General features: G+C 39.8%; 1 protein-coding gene across 1 annotated transcript in view; it reads left to right on the forward strand.

Annotated features, from left to right (window-relative positions):
- The window catches only part of adamts6 (ADAM metallopeptidase with thrombospondin type 1 motif, 6), a 98,035-nt gene that overhangs the window by 25,994 nt on the left and 58,772 nt on the right, over positions 1-13,269 (forward strand). Inside the window, exons 8-9 of the mRNA XM_088909881.1 lie at positions 1,168-1,273; positions 5,173-5,319. Coding sequence (XP_088766007.1) covers positions 1,168-1,273; positions 5,173-5,319 — 253 coding nt within the window. The remainder of the gene's footprint in view (positions 1-1,167; positions 1,274-5,172; positions 5,320-13,269) is intronic.

Here is a 13,269-nt window from a genome sequence, read left to right on the forward strand (position 1 = left end):
AGCAATTTATAGATGGTTCAGCGATGATTGGATCAGTAGTTTGTTGCTCACTGATGTCATCACAAGCTTGGGTACATTTGTGAAGTTGTAGGATTGATACTTTGCTGTGAGAAGTCACCACCGGGCACCAGGTTACAGGTTCTGTCCTGTGGGGTTTTGTTTCATTCCTCTCATACAGCCTGGGTGAGAATGTCCCTATTCAGTGGTCTCTTAGTGCAATGCATCAATCCAGCCTGTGCTGCAAATATTTAATTTCAAGTCTGGCGAGTAGGGTGCCCAGAGCAAGACTTTCACATTCTCATCTGGCAAGACAGCAAGTGGCATGAGGACATGTCTCGTCGAGCTGGAAGGGTGTGACATCAGGTTCAGGGCACCGACAGGACCCCAAGTGTGGTCCAAGGACTTGGTGGGTGTTGGGACATGCAGTCAGATTGCAATTCATCACTGCGAAGGATTGCAGTGCGGGGGATGGTGTTTTGCTGAGAGCCTAGAAAGCTCTGGCTGGCTCACTCAACCATCGCCCCCAACCCCCCCCCAGCTCCTGCTGGGAAAGTAGTGGAACACTGCACTGGGATTCCTGGCCGGTGACGTGATGAGCTTGAATTTTGATCCGCATCTGCTTCAGAAAGATTCACCTGTACTCGTACCGAGCACCTTTACCTCTTGAATCACTTGGGAGCTCCCAAGTGTACCATCCATCCCTTTTCAGCTGGCCGGCTCTGGTGTAGGTCTCAACACCTCTGTGTCATTTTGAACTATTTCTTAAAATGAAGTCTTTTGAAAATTGGACCTAAACGCACAAGCAATGAAGCATTTTCTCCATGGAGTTCCAAGACTGGTGAAAAAGTGAAAGAGAAGTAAAATGTTTTCTTTATTTCCCAGCTCTGGCTCACATTACTAGGTGGTCCCAAGTTACCACAAGCGAAATTTATAAATCTAACCCCTAGTCTAGACATTTTCCAGCAACAACTGTACTTCACAAAATATTAATGTCTAGCCGGCAAAGTGAAATCTCCCCAGTGAATTTGCAAATGACTTAGAAAGTTAACCTTTCGCCAGCTCCTCTTCCTGTGCATGGGGCTATAAGAAGAATCCATATTATAACTTGGGCTCTTCAGACTGAAACACCTTGGCCTGACCCTTTGTGTCTTTCTCTTGTTTACTCAGGTTTAGCCTCTGTTGCTGGAATGTGTGAGCCCGAGAGAAGCTGCAGCATTAATGAAGATATTGGGCTGGGTTCAGCTTTCACCATAGCACACGAGATTGGTCACAAGTGAGTGAGCTATCTCCACTGGTTCCTACACCACGTACGGTATTCATTTACAATGAGGGTTTCTCTGGGTTTGTAATCTGCATGCACAGTAGTGGGGAGACATGGAGCTACTATGACAATAAGCCAATTGGTGATTTAGTTGAACTAAAAAATGAACTAATTATAAAAACATGTCAAATCTGTGAAACCCTCTTTCACAGACGTTTTGTAAAAATAGGGTGCTTTGTGACAAATAGGTATTTTATAACTGCCTTGAAATTGAAAGAGATTAATTTGTAATTCCCCTATATGCCTTAGCTGAAGTGAGAATTGATCATTCAAGCCTGTGTACAAGAAAAATGTGATGCAGGTCAGCTGTTAACTATTCCTACTGATGATTAGATTGTGTAAATAGCTGTGCAGTGTTAATAGTTTGTTTAAAAGCATCCTTTCTGGCCAGGTTTTATAACAGACCTCTTATCAGTGTTACATGTTTATAGCACACAGGCATTAAGCACCAATTTTCATTTCCACAAATGTATAATGCTTTATTCTGTTTATGGGCATGTATACAATCCCATCTTGTCACAATTTATCCTGGTGATCACCAACGCATGCGGTCCCCCTAAAGATTTTGGGAGTGGTTCTTTTCCTAAAATGTTTTATAAACTTTCATGGTTATCCTTTTCTCTATTACTCCACAAGGAGAAAAACATGGTTCTAGCACTTGCGTATCAACACTGTAGGAAGATTTGTTTGTGCTTTAGTGGAATGCATTTAATGAGATTGATTCCTGTTCCTTGTGTCTGGCATCAAGACCTCTAATGACATTTATCCTACCTGTTGGAAGTACACTGTGCATCAAAAGAAAATCATCACATACAGTTGCAACAAATTCACGGTTATTATTATGCAAATAACAATCCTTTTGTAGCAGGTGCAGTGACAATTATTGAACACACATGAAAGAGGAAATTGATTATGTTGATAAGACTTTTTCAGTCTACTGACAAAGTATCTACAATAAAAGTCACAGGCTAGTAGCATGTGTGGCCACTATTGGTAGGAATACAAGATTGCTACTGTATATGTACCTGCATGGTGCTTTATTTGCACCAGAATGCAGCTGCTGCCTTGTGGGATTCTGTCTCATGCCTCTCGTGGAGTCTGGGTGAGTGTGTCCCTGTTCAGTGGTCTGTTATCCCTTGGTGCATTGCTGCAATGCATCATTCTACATAGCTTGGGCTGCAAATAATTTGTCTGAAGTCTGGCAAGTAGGATGTCTCCAGCAGGACTGTCCCATTCTCACCTTGCAAGAATGCTGTTGCATAAAGACGTGCCTTGTCTTGCTGAAGTGCTATCACCTTGGGATCAACGCACACACAGGACTAGAAGAGAGGTCCTAGGAGCTGAGCAGTATTGTGATAAGCCCTCAGGTTGCAATCAATCACTGCAAGTGAAATTCTGTATTAATTAAGACACTCCTGTCCAAACCATCACTCTTTGAATGATTTCGTAGACTTGGAAGAGTGTTGTGCTTGGTGGATTCCCAGACTGTGGCTATTGTTTAGCTATCCTCACCAGGTTAGGTCCTGCTGTGAACACCACAGATAAACAAAAGGATGCACTAACTCCATTCTCCATCCATATTGCCATGCCATATGGATGGCATGAAAGCATTTCTTTCTTGATAAGTGCACAATATTGCTTCCGTTGTCTTTTTTTCACCAGGCTTCACATTCAAAAGGTTTAATCACCTCATCACCCATGCCAAGTCAACTCCCATCACTAATGAGTTGGTTTAGTGCTTATGTACCTGTCAAAGTTCAGTGTACTGTATAAGGGTCACTTAATTAAAAATGTCACCAGAAAATGTTTAATCAATATCCAACATGAACATGCTGTACTTTAATTAGTATGTGTCCTTTAAAAAAACACAAATTATTAGTTTTGAGTTAAATCTAAATTTATTTTTAAGGGAGTATTCAGTAGTTAATTTTGTTTGACTGCTTAAGGTTAACCTCATTCCAAATTGTCCCAGTTCTTTTTAAGTACATTTGCAGAGTTAATTTGATAGGTTTTCTTATCCTGCTTTTTATCTACAGTTATTTTTCAGTGGGAGTCTTTTTAATTATCAAGTTTTGTCCTTCTACAAGAAATGATGCGTCTGCCTCACGCATTTGTCACACGAAATGTAAAGCACAATAATCTTGATGTATTAGTTTCTGCATTCCCCTTCCGGAATGTTCACAAAAATGGCCATTTCCTTTGTGTCTCATGTCAGCCTCTGTTCTACGACAGTTGTAAAAACACTCTGTGCCTCTGTGTTTTTTTTAGATCTAAAAAAATACTGTACCAAGGCTTCAGCTGTGATGATTTATTACCTGAGTAGAGTAAAACGTCATAAACACGAGCCTTAGGAAAACAAGTCGGAACTGTATGATGTGGTTAGGTTTGTTATATACATTAAACTGGATTTGTGCTGGCTGGAAAGTTCCTTTAAGCTGCCTGGTTTTGCAAGATTGGTTTTTAACAATTCCAGAATAGTATTGACAAAAAGTCCTTAAATACTGAACACAGAGCCCTGAAAAAAATTCTGAATATGTTACATGCTGGGAATTAGATAGTCTTGTCATGCTTGTGCTGCTAATTTATAAAAAGCCTTCAAGATTGCTTGTGTTATTTATTTGCACCAGTGCTGTTCAAAATATTTCTCAAACTAAATTAATTACAGTCATTTGCAGTCACAGTGCACCTTTAACAATCCTTTAGTCTTAACTACTCAGTATTTAACCTATCAATTTAACACTGTCCTACGTCTAGGAGACATTGGACAGTGTGACATTTTTATTCACAGAAGATGAGCAATAATATTGTGATATAAGTGTCTGAAATGCAATACACATGGCATTGATTTTTATATTGGTCTTATAATATTGATCTAACTTTTCATAGTGGTGGACTCTGATTAGGCTCTTGTCCCCCATCTCTGCAGTTTAGTAACTCATGGGTTTCCTTAGGAGTGTAGGATGAGATTTTAAGGGTGATTTTAAAACAACAAAGGTTGCATCATCGCCCACAGTGGAAACTCCCAGGCTTCTCTGCTATTTTTTAAATTAAACTTGAATTACCTTTATCTGCGGTTCTTGGGATTAGTCTTTCGTTGGCTGAGTAATACGCATTTATCTGTACAACTTGAACACCCACAACCACAGCATAAAAATGCAGTGCAATTCATACACCTTTGAACTGGATCACTGTGGTTTTCTAAAAAAAATGGCAACAGCAGAAGCATTTCTAATACCACGTGAGGTAAAAATAATTAAATCCAAATACAAGCTGTTTACCACATCTAGACTCACAAAAAGGTATCACAGGGGGGAAAAAAGCTTATTTCCAGGGGCATGAAAAATAGGTTTGTTCGGAAAGCTTGAATTTTTTGGTCCTGATTTATATACCAGCTTAACCTCATACTCACTTGTCTGCAGCTCTTGACGTGGTCCTATACAAACCTGCAATCATGGCTTCTGACGAGCAGTTGTCAGGCCAGTAATTATGACTTTCTCATGCTTCAGAAGAGGCAGACAGTTCCTGACCTTTATCCCCCTACAGATGTGAACAGCTGTTCTGTGCAAGCGTCCCCTTTTCTCACCAAGCTCGCAAGAGACCAAGGGTTAAAGAGAGAAAAAGAAAACAAGCCCTAATGATACACTTTTCTCGTGGGGCTTTGTGGCAGGTCGCTGACTGCTTCCACATATCTAAGCTCGTTACTGTTGCTTCTTACAGCTCAGTGGGGGTATTGTTGCTGTAATTGTCCCTTAGCTGTTCAAGCGCAGTACCCCCCTCTTATGGGCTTGACAGGTCATCGTTTTGTAGTGGTGTGACAATGAGGGTAATGCGGTCCTTTGCTTCCCCAACAGCTTCGGCATGAATCATGATGGAATCGGAAACTCCTGTGGGACCAAAGGTCATGAGGCGGCAAAGCTCATGGCGGCTCACATTACAGCCAACACCAACCCCTTCTCCTGGTCAGCCTGCAGCAAGGACTACATCACCAGCTTCCTGGAGTAAGTGCCTCACTGGGAGGAGAGCCTCAGAGGAGGAGGTTGTTGGAGGGTGGGGGGAGTTAAACACAGTCCCTTATTTAATGGGGAGCTAGCGGCTGGATGCTTTTGTTCTCCTGCTTTTTTTTTAAATTTGCATTTCCCCTTTCTTACAAGACAGGATGCCAAATGTCAGGCAAAACATGAAGCATTGAGGTGAAGGGTGAGGGTTAAAGAAACTGACCCCCAGGCGTTTCATTGTTAACACTTGCAGTGCAGATTCTGGGAGTATTTAGTGGCTGAATGCCTTGTGCTGTGAGCGTTTATTAACTCTATGGGACCCGGTAAATGCTTTCGAGAGGAACATGGACATTGTGTTGCTTGAAAGAACACGGCTACCACTTGACATAATTCAGCGTTTTTACTTTATTTTGTAGTGCGGTTTCAATTTTCAGAGGTTGCTTTCGTATATACCTGTACAAAATAGGGCTCTTCAGGTTTAATGTGAGGTCTAAAACTCCTAGAATTAGGCTGCAAAGATGTAGACAGAAATATTTTAGCTGAAATGGTTCACAGCATTGTTTTAGTAGGACTATGTAGTTTATAATGGAGTGAAGAAAGATAAACGTGTTCTTCCCTTGATGTAAGTGATACAAGTTTGAATTTTGCTGAAAGTAAGCCTTTGAACTCCAGAGAGAGAAGTGATTTTGAATACTTTAAATTTCAATAAGGATATCCACTAGGTCAACTCCAAGTTGAAGGACATTTGAGTAAGTGTTTGGGATGTGTTGAACCTCCCTTAAGCAGATGTTCAGGCAAAGCTTGTTTTCCCATTTTGCTTTTTGTTCATAATTTTATTTTAAACACTTTCATGCAAGGTGGCATACAGAAGGAAAAATTTGCCAGTGTCAGGTACAGTATGTGTGTTACACAAGTAGCCATATGGTCCCCAGAACTGCCTGCAGTTTGTCACGAAACCCGGAGGTAGCAGCACTCGAAACTGTGCACAGCAGCTTCAAGTGTTGGAGAGCTTTTGCAAACAGCAGGCAACATAAATGGATACAGCACTTGGCAATATGAGGAGGTCAGCTAGTCATTTCAAAGTCCGAATGTTTCTGTTCTAACAAGATTGGGATCACAAACACACGTGAAACTTCTGTTTCTGTCTGAATAATTGAGCACATCTGGTATAGAGTGTTTTTTTAATAAGAAGTGATTACAGCAGAAAAAATATTGTTTTAATTAATTTAATACACTAAATACAAAGAACTGGCTTTTCCTATGCAACTTTCAAAGTCACTGTTGGATTCTGTGCACCATATGTTTGTTTTTAAAACTGTATGGTCCTTGCCATTACTGTACTGTATGTCTCCAGCTTAGAACACACCCACTCCTTTCTTTCTGGGTTGAACTTTGATGCTACTCTATGCTGTAATATCATCTTGTCAACTCGTTATTTTAGTATTGATTTGGTTAGTTACTACCCATGTTCAGGTGCCAAGGACAAATGAATAGCAGGTACATATTCTTGGGGCTTTTATGTTGCACTTGGTTTTAAACCAATTAGGTGTGGAAAGTCCTGGCAAAACCATGCTGTAGTTGTAGCCATGAGGTTTAACATGTTGCAGCATTTTATCTCATACACAAACAATATTCATCACGGTCATATGCTCCAGACTCCAATATTGTGCAGCTGGTATTTGTCTCTATTGCACCGCATACTAAATGTGGAGTTTAACAGGGATCTGTACTAGAACCACTGCTCTTGATTTTATATAAATGATCTGAATTCTGGTATAGCTACTCAGGTTTAGAGATTATACCAAAAAAGAAGAACTGGACACTATAGAGACTGCACAGTAAATTCAAAGGGATTTAGAGTCTGGTTGTTGCATAAGGATAGGAAAAACAAATACAAATATGCTTACTTTGAAAAAGAATCGTATAACTACTACAAACCAAGTAATCTCGATGAGAGGCATGGCCTCCTCTTGTTTTTCAACTCTCTCAAGTTTTAAATGCCCTGGAATATGCATTTTCTTCCAGTGGGCATGCTCAGTATATAGCACCACCTATGCAAAACAATTAACAACCTGGTATTTTCAGTATCATGTATCTCTATATTTATCACATACAGCTGTTTAGAGCTACATCTCCCTGCAACTCATATCTGGGAACCCACTGTAGCTAAGCTGGTTACCTGCTGGGAAAGCTAAGGTTGCTTGCCAGAAGCAGTGTTAGTGGGACCCTTGAGTTTTCAGAATCCTGGCCTTCTCCTGTAAGCCCTGCCATTGTAAAAGTGCTGCTGGTGCAAACTTACCGGGGAATTGCATTCTCTCTTTCTTCAGTGCTCAATGTCAGGCAAGATGACTCTCTGTGCCAGAAATCCAACCACCATCTTTGTCCAGGATGTCTGTTCAAGACTCTGCAGCACTGACCTGCAATAACCAAATAAATTTTGTTTTAAAGTACAGTCTGACACATAGCCCTCTGAATTTGCACATGCCATCTGACATCCAAAAGGTTAGGTCATGTTAACTGCAGATGGAATACCCTGAAATGCACCAAAAATGTTTAAAATATTGTAATAGTTTTGAATTAAACATTAATAGTTCTCCCATTTGGTTTTGACATATTTAAATCTTGTACTTCACAAATACATACCTTTGTCGTTGCGAAGGAAACCACAATGAGTGCTCCATAGTTCAAACACACTCCCTCTAAATACAGTACCTCCCACTGTCTGTGTGTGGAGCTGGCAGTGTTAAAGCCTTATCAACCCTCTTGGCTGCTCAGTCAACTTCCTTCTCTGGTGAGTCTTGTTGGTTACACCAGGTTTTTTTTTATTTTGCTATTTAGCTATGTTTGCAATAAAAACCATGTTCTTGTTATTGAACTATCCATCAATTTTCCCCTGCGACCCTGAATTGGATAGCAAAAGCCGAACATGGCAAACCAAGGACACAAAAGCCAACCTGTTAATCTGCCTGTATGTCTTTGGACTGTGGGGAAAAAACATGGTGAAACACGTTAACATGAGGAGAACATACAAACTCCACACAGACAGCACCCCAGGTCTGGAATTGAACTCAGGCCCCAGTGCTGTGAGGCAGCAATGCTAACCCCTGTGCATCTATGCCATCTCTCATTACCTCACAATATATTTTTATATGCTGTATACTTGTTTTGTTGTGCTGTTAAAAGTTAAATACCTGTAAATAGCTCCAGGCACACTAATGTCATCTAATGTAATTGCTGTCAGGGTCCTTTTGGACTTCTGTATTTTTGTGTGTGTATTCTTCAGTGCAGCAGTGAACATACAGTACCTCATTTATGTGAAATCATTGTAATGCAGATGCTGTGTTCATCACATCATCTACCATTCGTACTGTTGTACCCTGAGAGAGGTACTTTACCTCAGTTGCTTCAGTCTGCCCAGTTTGAATAAAAGGGGACCAACATTTCTTGGGGTGTGATCAGCATCCTATCCAGTGTAGGAGTTAGCCGTATGCTCTCTAGTCTGCTTAACGCTGCCAGAATTTGCTCAGGCTGCTGTGGCTCTTGTCTGAACTTTACAGATTTACCAGTAGAGGAGGTCTTTGTGTTGTGCTGCTTATAAAATGAGTTTCCTCCCTCAGAGTCATGTTGAACGCAGAAGCACAGAATTGCAAGAACCCTTGTGTCCTCCCACTTGAGCATCATTGGTCGTTGGTGTTTTTAAGGCACTTCAAATCAGATCGAATCAAGTGTGTTTTGATGGTCCAACAGACCACCATTGTAAGGTGCAATTGGGAGTCCAAATACTGTTTTTTTTTCCACATGGCAATAAAAAAATCAGATCTTGGGTCACATTCAATTTGCTCTGGCATCTCTGCTTCCTCTGAGCAGGCTGTCAGGGGCTACAGCTTTCAGATACACTGTCTTTAAAGACATGAGCTGCAGCTAAATCTCTTACACCAACATAATTCCATCTGTGCCTTTTATCTCCTTGTAAGTTTGCTGTTAACTAATGATCTAGAGAAGCTGCTGCAGGCCAGAAAACAGACTTTACAATCTGTGTGTCAGGTTAGATCTACCATTTCCTACCTTTTGCAGAAAGAGTTTCACAAAGCAGGAGTTAGTAGGTATCTTCTTGTAAGGCAGTAAACACTGATTTCGATATTGTTTACTTCTGAATTATTTCTAAGATATAGTTAAGAAGTAAGACTGTGTTCACTTGTGCGGTCAGTACCATGTTGTGACAGCTACATTGCCGTTTGATCTAATAATAGTATACCTATAATTACAATTAAAAATAGTAATTACTATTACTGCAACAGTAACAGTAACATTTTGTTCAGTAAAACAGTATTCACATTTAATTTCTACATGGAGAAGAGCACATGCAGGAACTGAAATTCTGTCTAATTGTGTTATTTTTTATCTATTTAATATTTTGTATATATTATATATGGTTGTATTTGTAAAAATAAATGACCCCGTTGAAAGCAACATAAGCAGTCTTCTATGTGCAAAATGGAAGAAAAGCACTGCTATTCCTAACCAAATGGTTTGAGTGTTTAATGTCTTTAAAGTGTTACAATTGTCTTTTGCAATATACCACTATGTGCTCACTATGAACCAAAAGTTTTGGTCTTCGTTATTGTAAAATATGGAAATTCTTGAAGTGGAAGTGCTGGTTGCATGGGATATCTTGCTTAAACTAGAAGTTTTCCTTTTTTTCATCGAGTCTTGTCAGGTGCTCCAATTCAGAATAAAGAAAAACAGATGCACTGCTACGCACAGTGCGTCTTCATTTGGTATTGGCCTGTCTGCAAAACTGCGAATGTTATAGTAGGTCTTTGGAGATTGTACCAGACATTAATTTTGGCTACAGTCTCTAATTATGCGTGGTAATCTTTCCACTCTACTTTACTGTCATAAGGTATAGGTTTCTCAAGGACTTTCCCAGATGGCTTTGAAATAATGCTAGTTCTTCTCATACATTCAAAACTCATTTGCTTAGTCTTGATTTGGTTTTCTGCTTGTCCGTCAGTTCTTTCATCATATTTTTTTTTAACGGGACCAGCCAAAGTCTTTACAGCAAGCCCCAGTATTTTGTTTTTTTAGCAGGATTTTAATCTGGCTTTATTAAAAAATCCTGTTTATAGGTTATTTTCCACTTTAGTGCTTCTGTTTTAAGCTTCCTTGAAATTACGTCAGGCTTTCCTCCAAGTACTACTTGGTCGTTATTAAGCTCCTTTCTGAAACACTTTTACAGTTCATGTTCTTTCACCAAATTAGGATTTATTAAGTACAGCATCTCCACAACTGGACTCATGCACTGGGCTGAGCTCTCCACTTACATTTTCACACAACTCCTCAAATAGAGTGTTTTAACACTCCCTGGTCCTGTACCTTCTGTGATATTAACATGGCAGAGTTCGTAATCGAACATTCTCTTACTGTCTATCTACGGTTCCTCTGCACAAACACAAATGTCATCAATACATGTGCAAGGAAAGGTTATTTCACCTTAGTTAATGACCATCCTCCACAGCAGGGGCATCAGTGGGAAGCCAAGTCATCAAGGATTGCTCCCTTTTAGTGCATGGGAATGCATCTAAGAATGCTAACCACAAAAAAAAAACATTTGTAATGTGGTTTTGTGGTTTTAGCCTTATTTTACTTATTTGTGATTAATGTGATTTTGTCCTCATCTCCCAAGGTGGGTATCGAAGGTATCAATTCTAGTTCTGTATCTTTTCCATGGCACAGTAGAGCTTTGAGGCCAGCGAGGTGCTCCTTTTGAAATTCCTTGTTCTGCATACAGCTATGATCTCACCTGGAACAAAATTGTGCAGAGAGTTTTAGCGTCCGCTGTGGTTGGATTTGCAAGTAAAACATTCCGCTAGACTCGCAGATCAGAGCGTATTGCAAAATTGAGTGGCTAGCATTCCAGAGCTTGACTGGCCTCAGGCTGGCACTGGGACAGTTGAGCTCTTCTGTGGTCTGCGTCATTTCTGTTTAAAACAATCTAAGCATTGGTGGGCTGAACACGCTCCCAGCTGCAGATTACTTTAGCAAATGTGGGATGGTGGTAGACCTTGTTTATTCTACAGCTTAATTGTTTATCTGGAGAATCTCCACTGTCCCTCACTGAATAGGAGGTTGTTATGGTTGTTGAAGGGGGTTAACCAATGAATGGTTTCAGGAAGAAGCAGATGTCTTTGCCAGCTATGTGGATAGAATAGATTATAGTGTCCCATCTTACCACAGAAATACAAGGGGCTGTTTGTACATTTTAGGCTGTTTTCAGTTGCTTGCTGATGAACTGAGCTAACCACATAGTGCACTTTTCTGTTGTTTTTAGGAATATAAAGTATTGTCTTTGCATACTTGAAGGAAAGTCTGATTTTGCTAAATTGCATTTTATGCACATTCTTAGATTCCTCTTGATGAAATACTGTCTAGATCAAGTACTTTGAATAATTTCTTAAAACATTATGTCATGGTTCAACTTATAGTTGGTCCCATTGCTACAGCTTTTCTTTCAACTATGCTTTCTGATTTAATTATTGATATAATCAGCTTCCTTTCACCATAGAGGATTTCTGGCTTGAAAATGATTGCATACATAGTTGTTTAGCTTTTCCATTTGATGAGAGTTTACTGTCCATGTGCAAATTGAAATGCATCATTATAAAACCAGCCAAGGAAAGACTGTTTAGGAATGAAAATCTGTTTTTTCCCTCAATGTCATTAAAACGGGTTTCCATTTTTGGAAGCATGTGTCTTATATTATCTTTTTCAGTTATGCATTGTTTTTGAATGATAAATGAAATTAGACATTTCACTTATAACCACATTAACTTCATTTGTGAATTTGTAATGCATATTGGATCTTCTCATACGGAATGTCATACATAAATATGCAGTTTTTATACCTTCAAATAATTCAAGGTGCGTGCCATTGGAAAATACGTTTTCTATTATATGTGAATTATATAATTATATCATTCATATTATATTATTACATGTGAATCATGTTCCATGTTTATATTTGATACTTACTAGACAAAGCACTAGGCAGTACAACAGTGGATCACATCTTCTAATTCAAGACAACGAATACCATTAACTTAGAAAACAACTACAATCAATGCAAAGGAAATAGAACATTACATTTTTGTTCTGTTTTTCTACAGCTAGGTAGTTAGTTCCATTTTCATTATATTGGTGGAATGTCTGTACAGCCTGATTACAGCCTTTCAGATTATTCTTTAAAAAAAACTTTTTAAAGGTTCATGGTTATTTATTGAACCTCAAACTGTTCTCAATAATAAAAGTTTCACCTGTCTCATTCCTCCAACCCAGCAATAACCAAGAAGAACTGTGGAGAAGCACATGTCCCTGCTAACTGCATATCCTAAGATATCAGATCACTTTATTAGCCACATACAATTTCTTGCATTAGGAATTTGTCTTTTTGCATACCCCAGCTTGCTCTCCATGAGACACACAGGCACACAGAAGCTTGTTGTCAGAGCACAGCAGGGGTTAAGGGCCTTGCTCAGGGGCCCAACAGAGTAGGATTCCTCTGCCAGCTGCAGGATTTGAACCAGCAACCTTCCAGCCATAGTCTGCAACAGTGCAGCCTTGCCACAGTGCTCCACCCCAGAGATAGCAAGGTTGGGCCTCCTAATCAGCACTGGTATGGAAGACCTCTGAGGCGAACTAGGTTGCCGCTGTCAACAGTTTTGGTGATCTTCCTCCTGTACCAGAATTTCCTAACGTCGGTGCCCCAGTATGGTGACTGGAGTACTGTGTTATGGGAGCTGCTGTCCTTTGGATGAAATGCTTAAGTGAGGTCCTGACTACTTGCTTGATAAATATACCTTAACACATTTTGTTCCAGAATATTAATTCCCATGTCCTGGCTAAATTCTACTGTAGGCTTGTACAATCGGGCACGCCAAAATCTCCCCTTTAATT

The sequence above is a fragment of the Atractosteus spatula genome, chromosome 3, assembly GCF_055471065.1.
Source record: "Atractosteus spatula isolate fAtrSpa1 chromosome 3, fAtrSpa1.hap1, whole genome shotgun sequence".
Lineage (NCBI taxonomy): Eukaryota > Metazoa > Chordata > Actinopteri > Semionotiformes > Lepisosteidae > Atractosteus > Atractosteus spatula.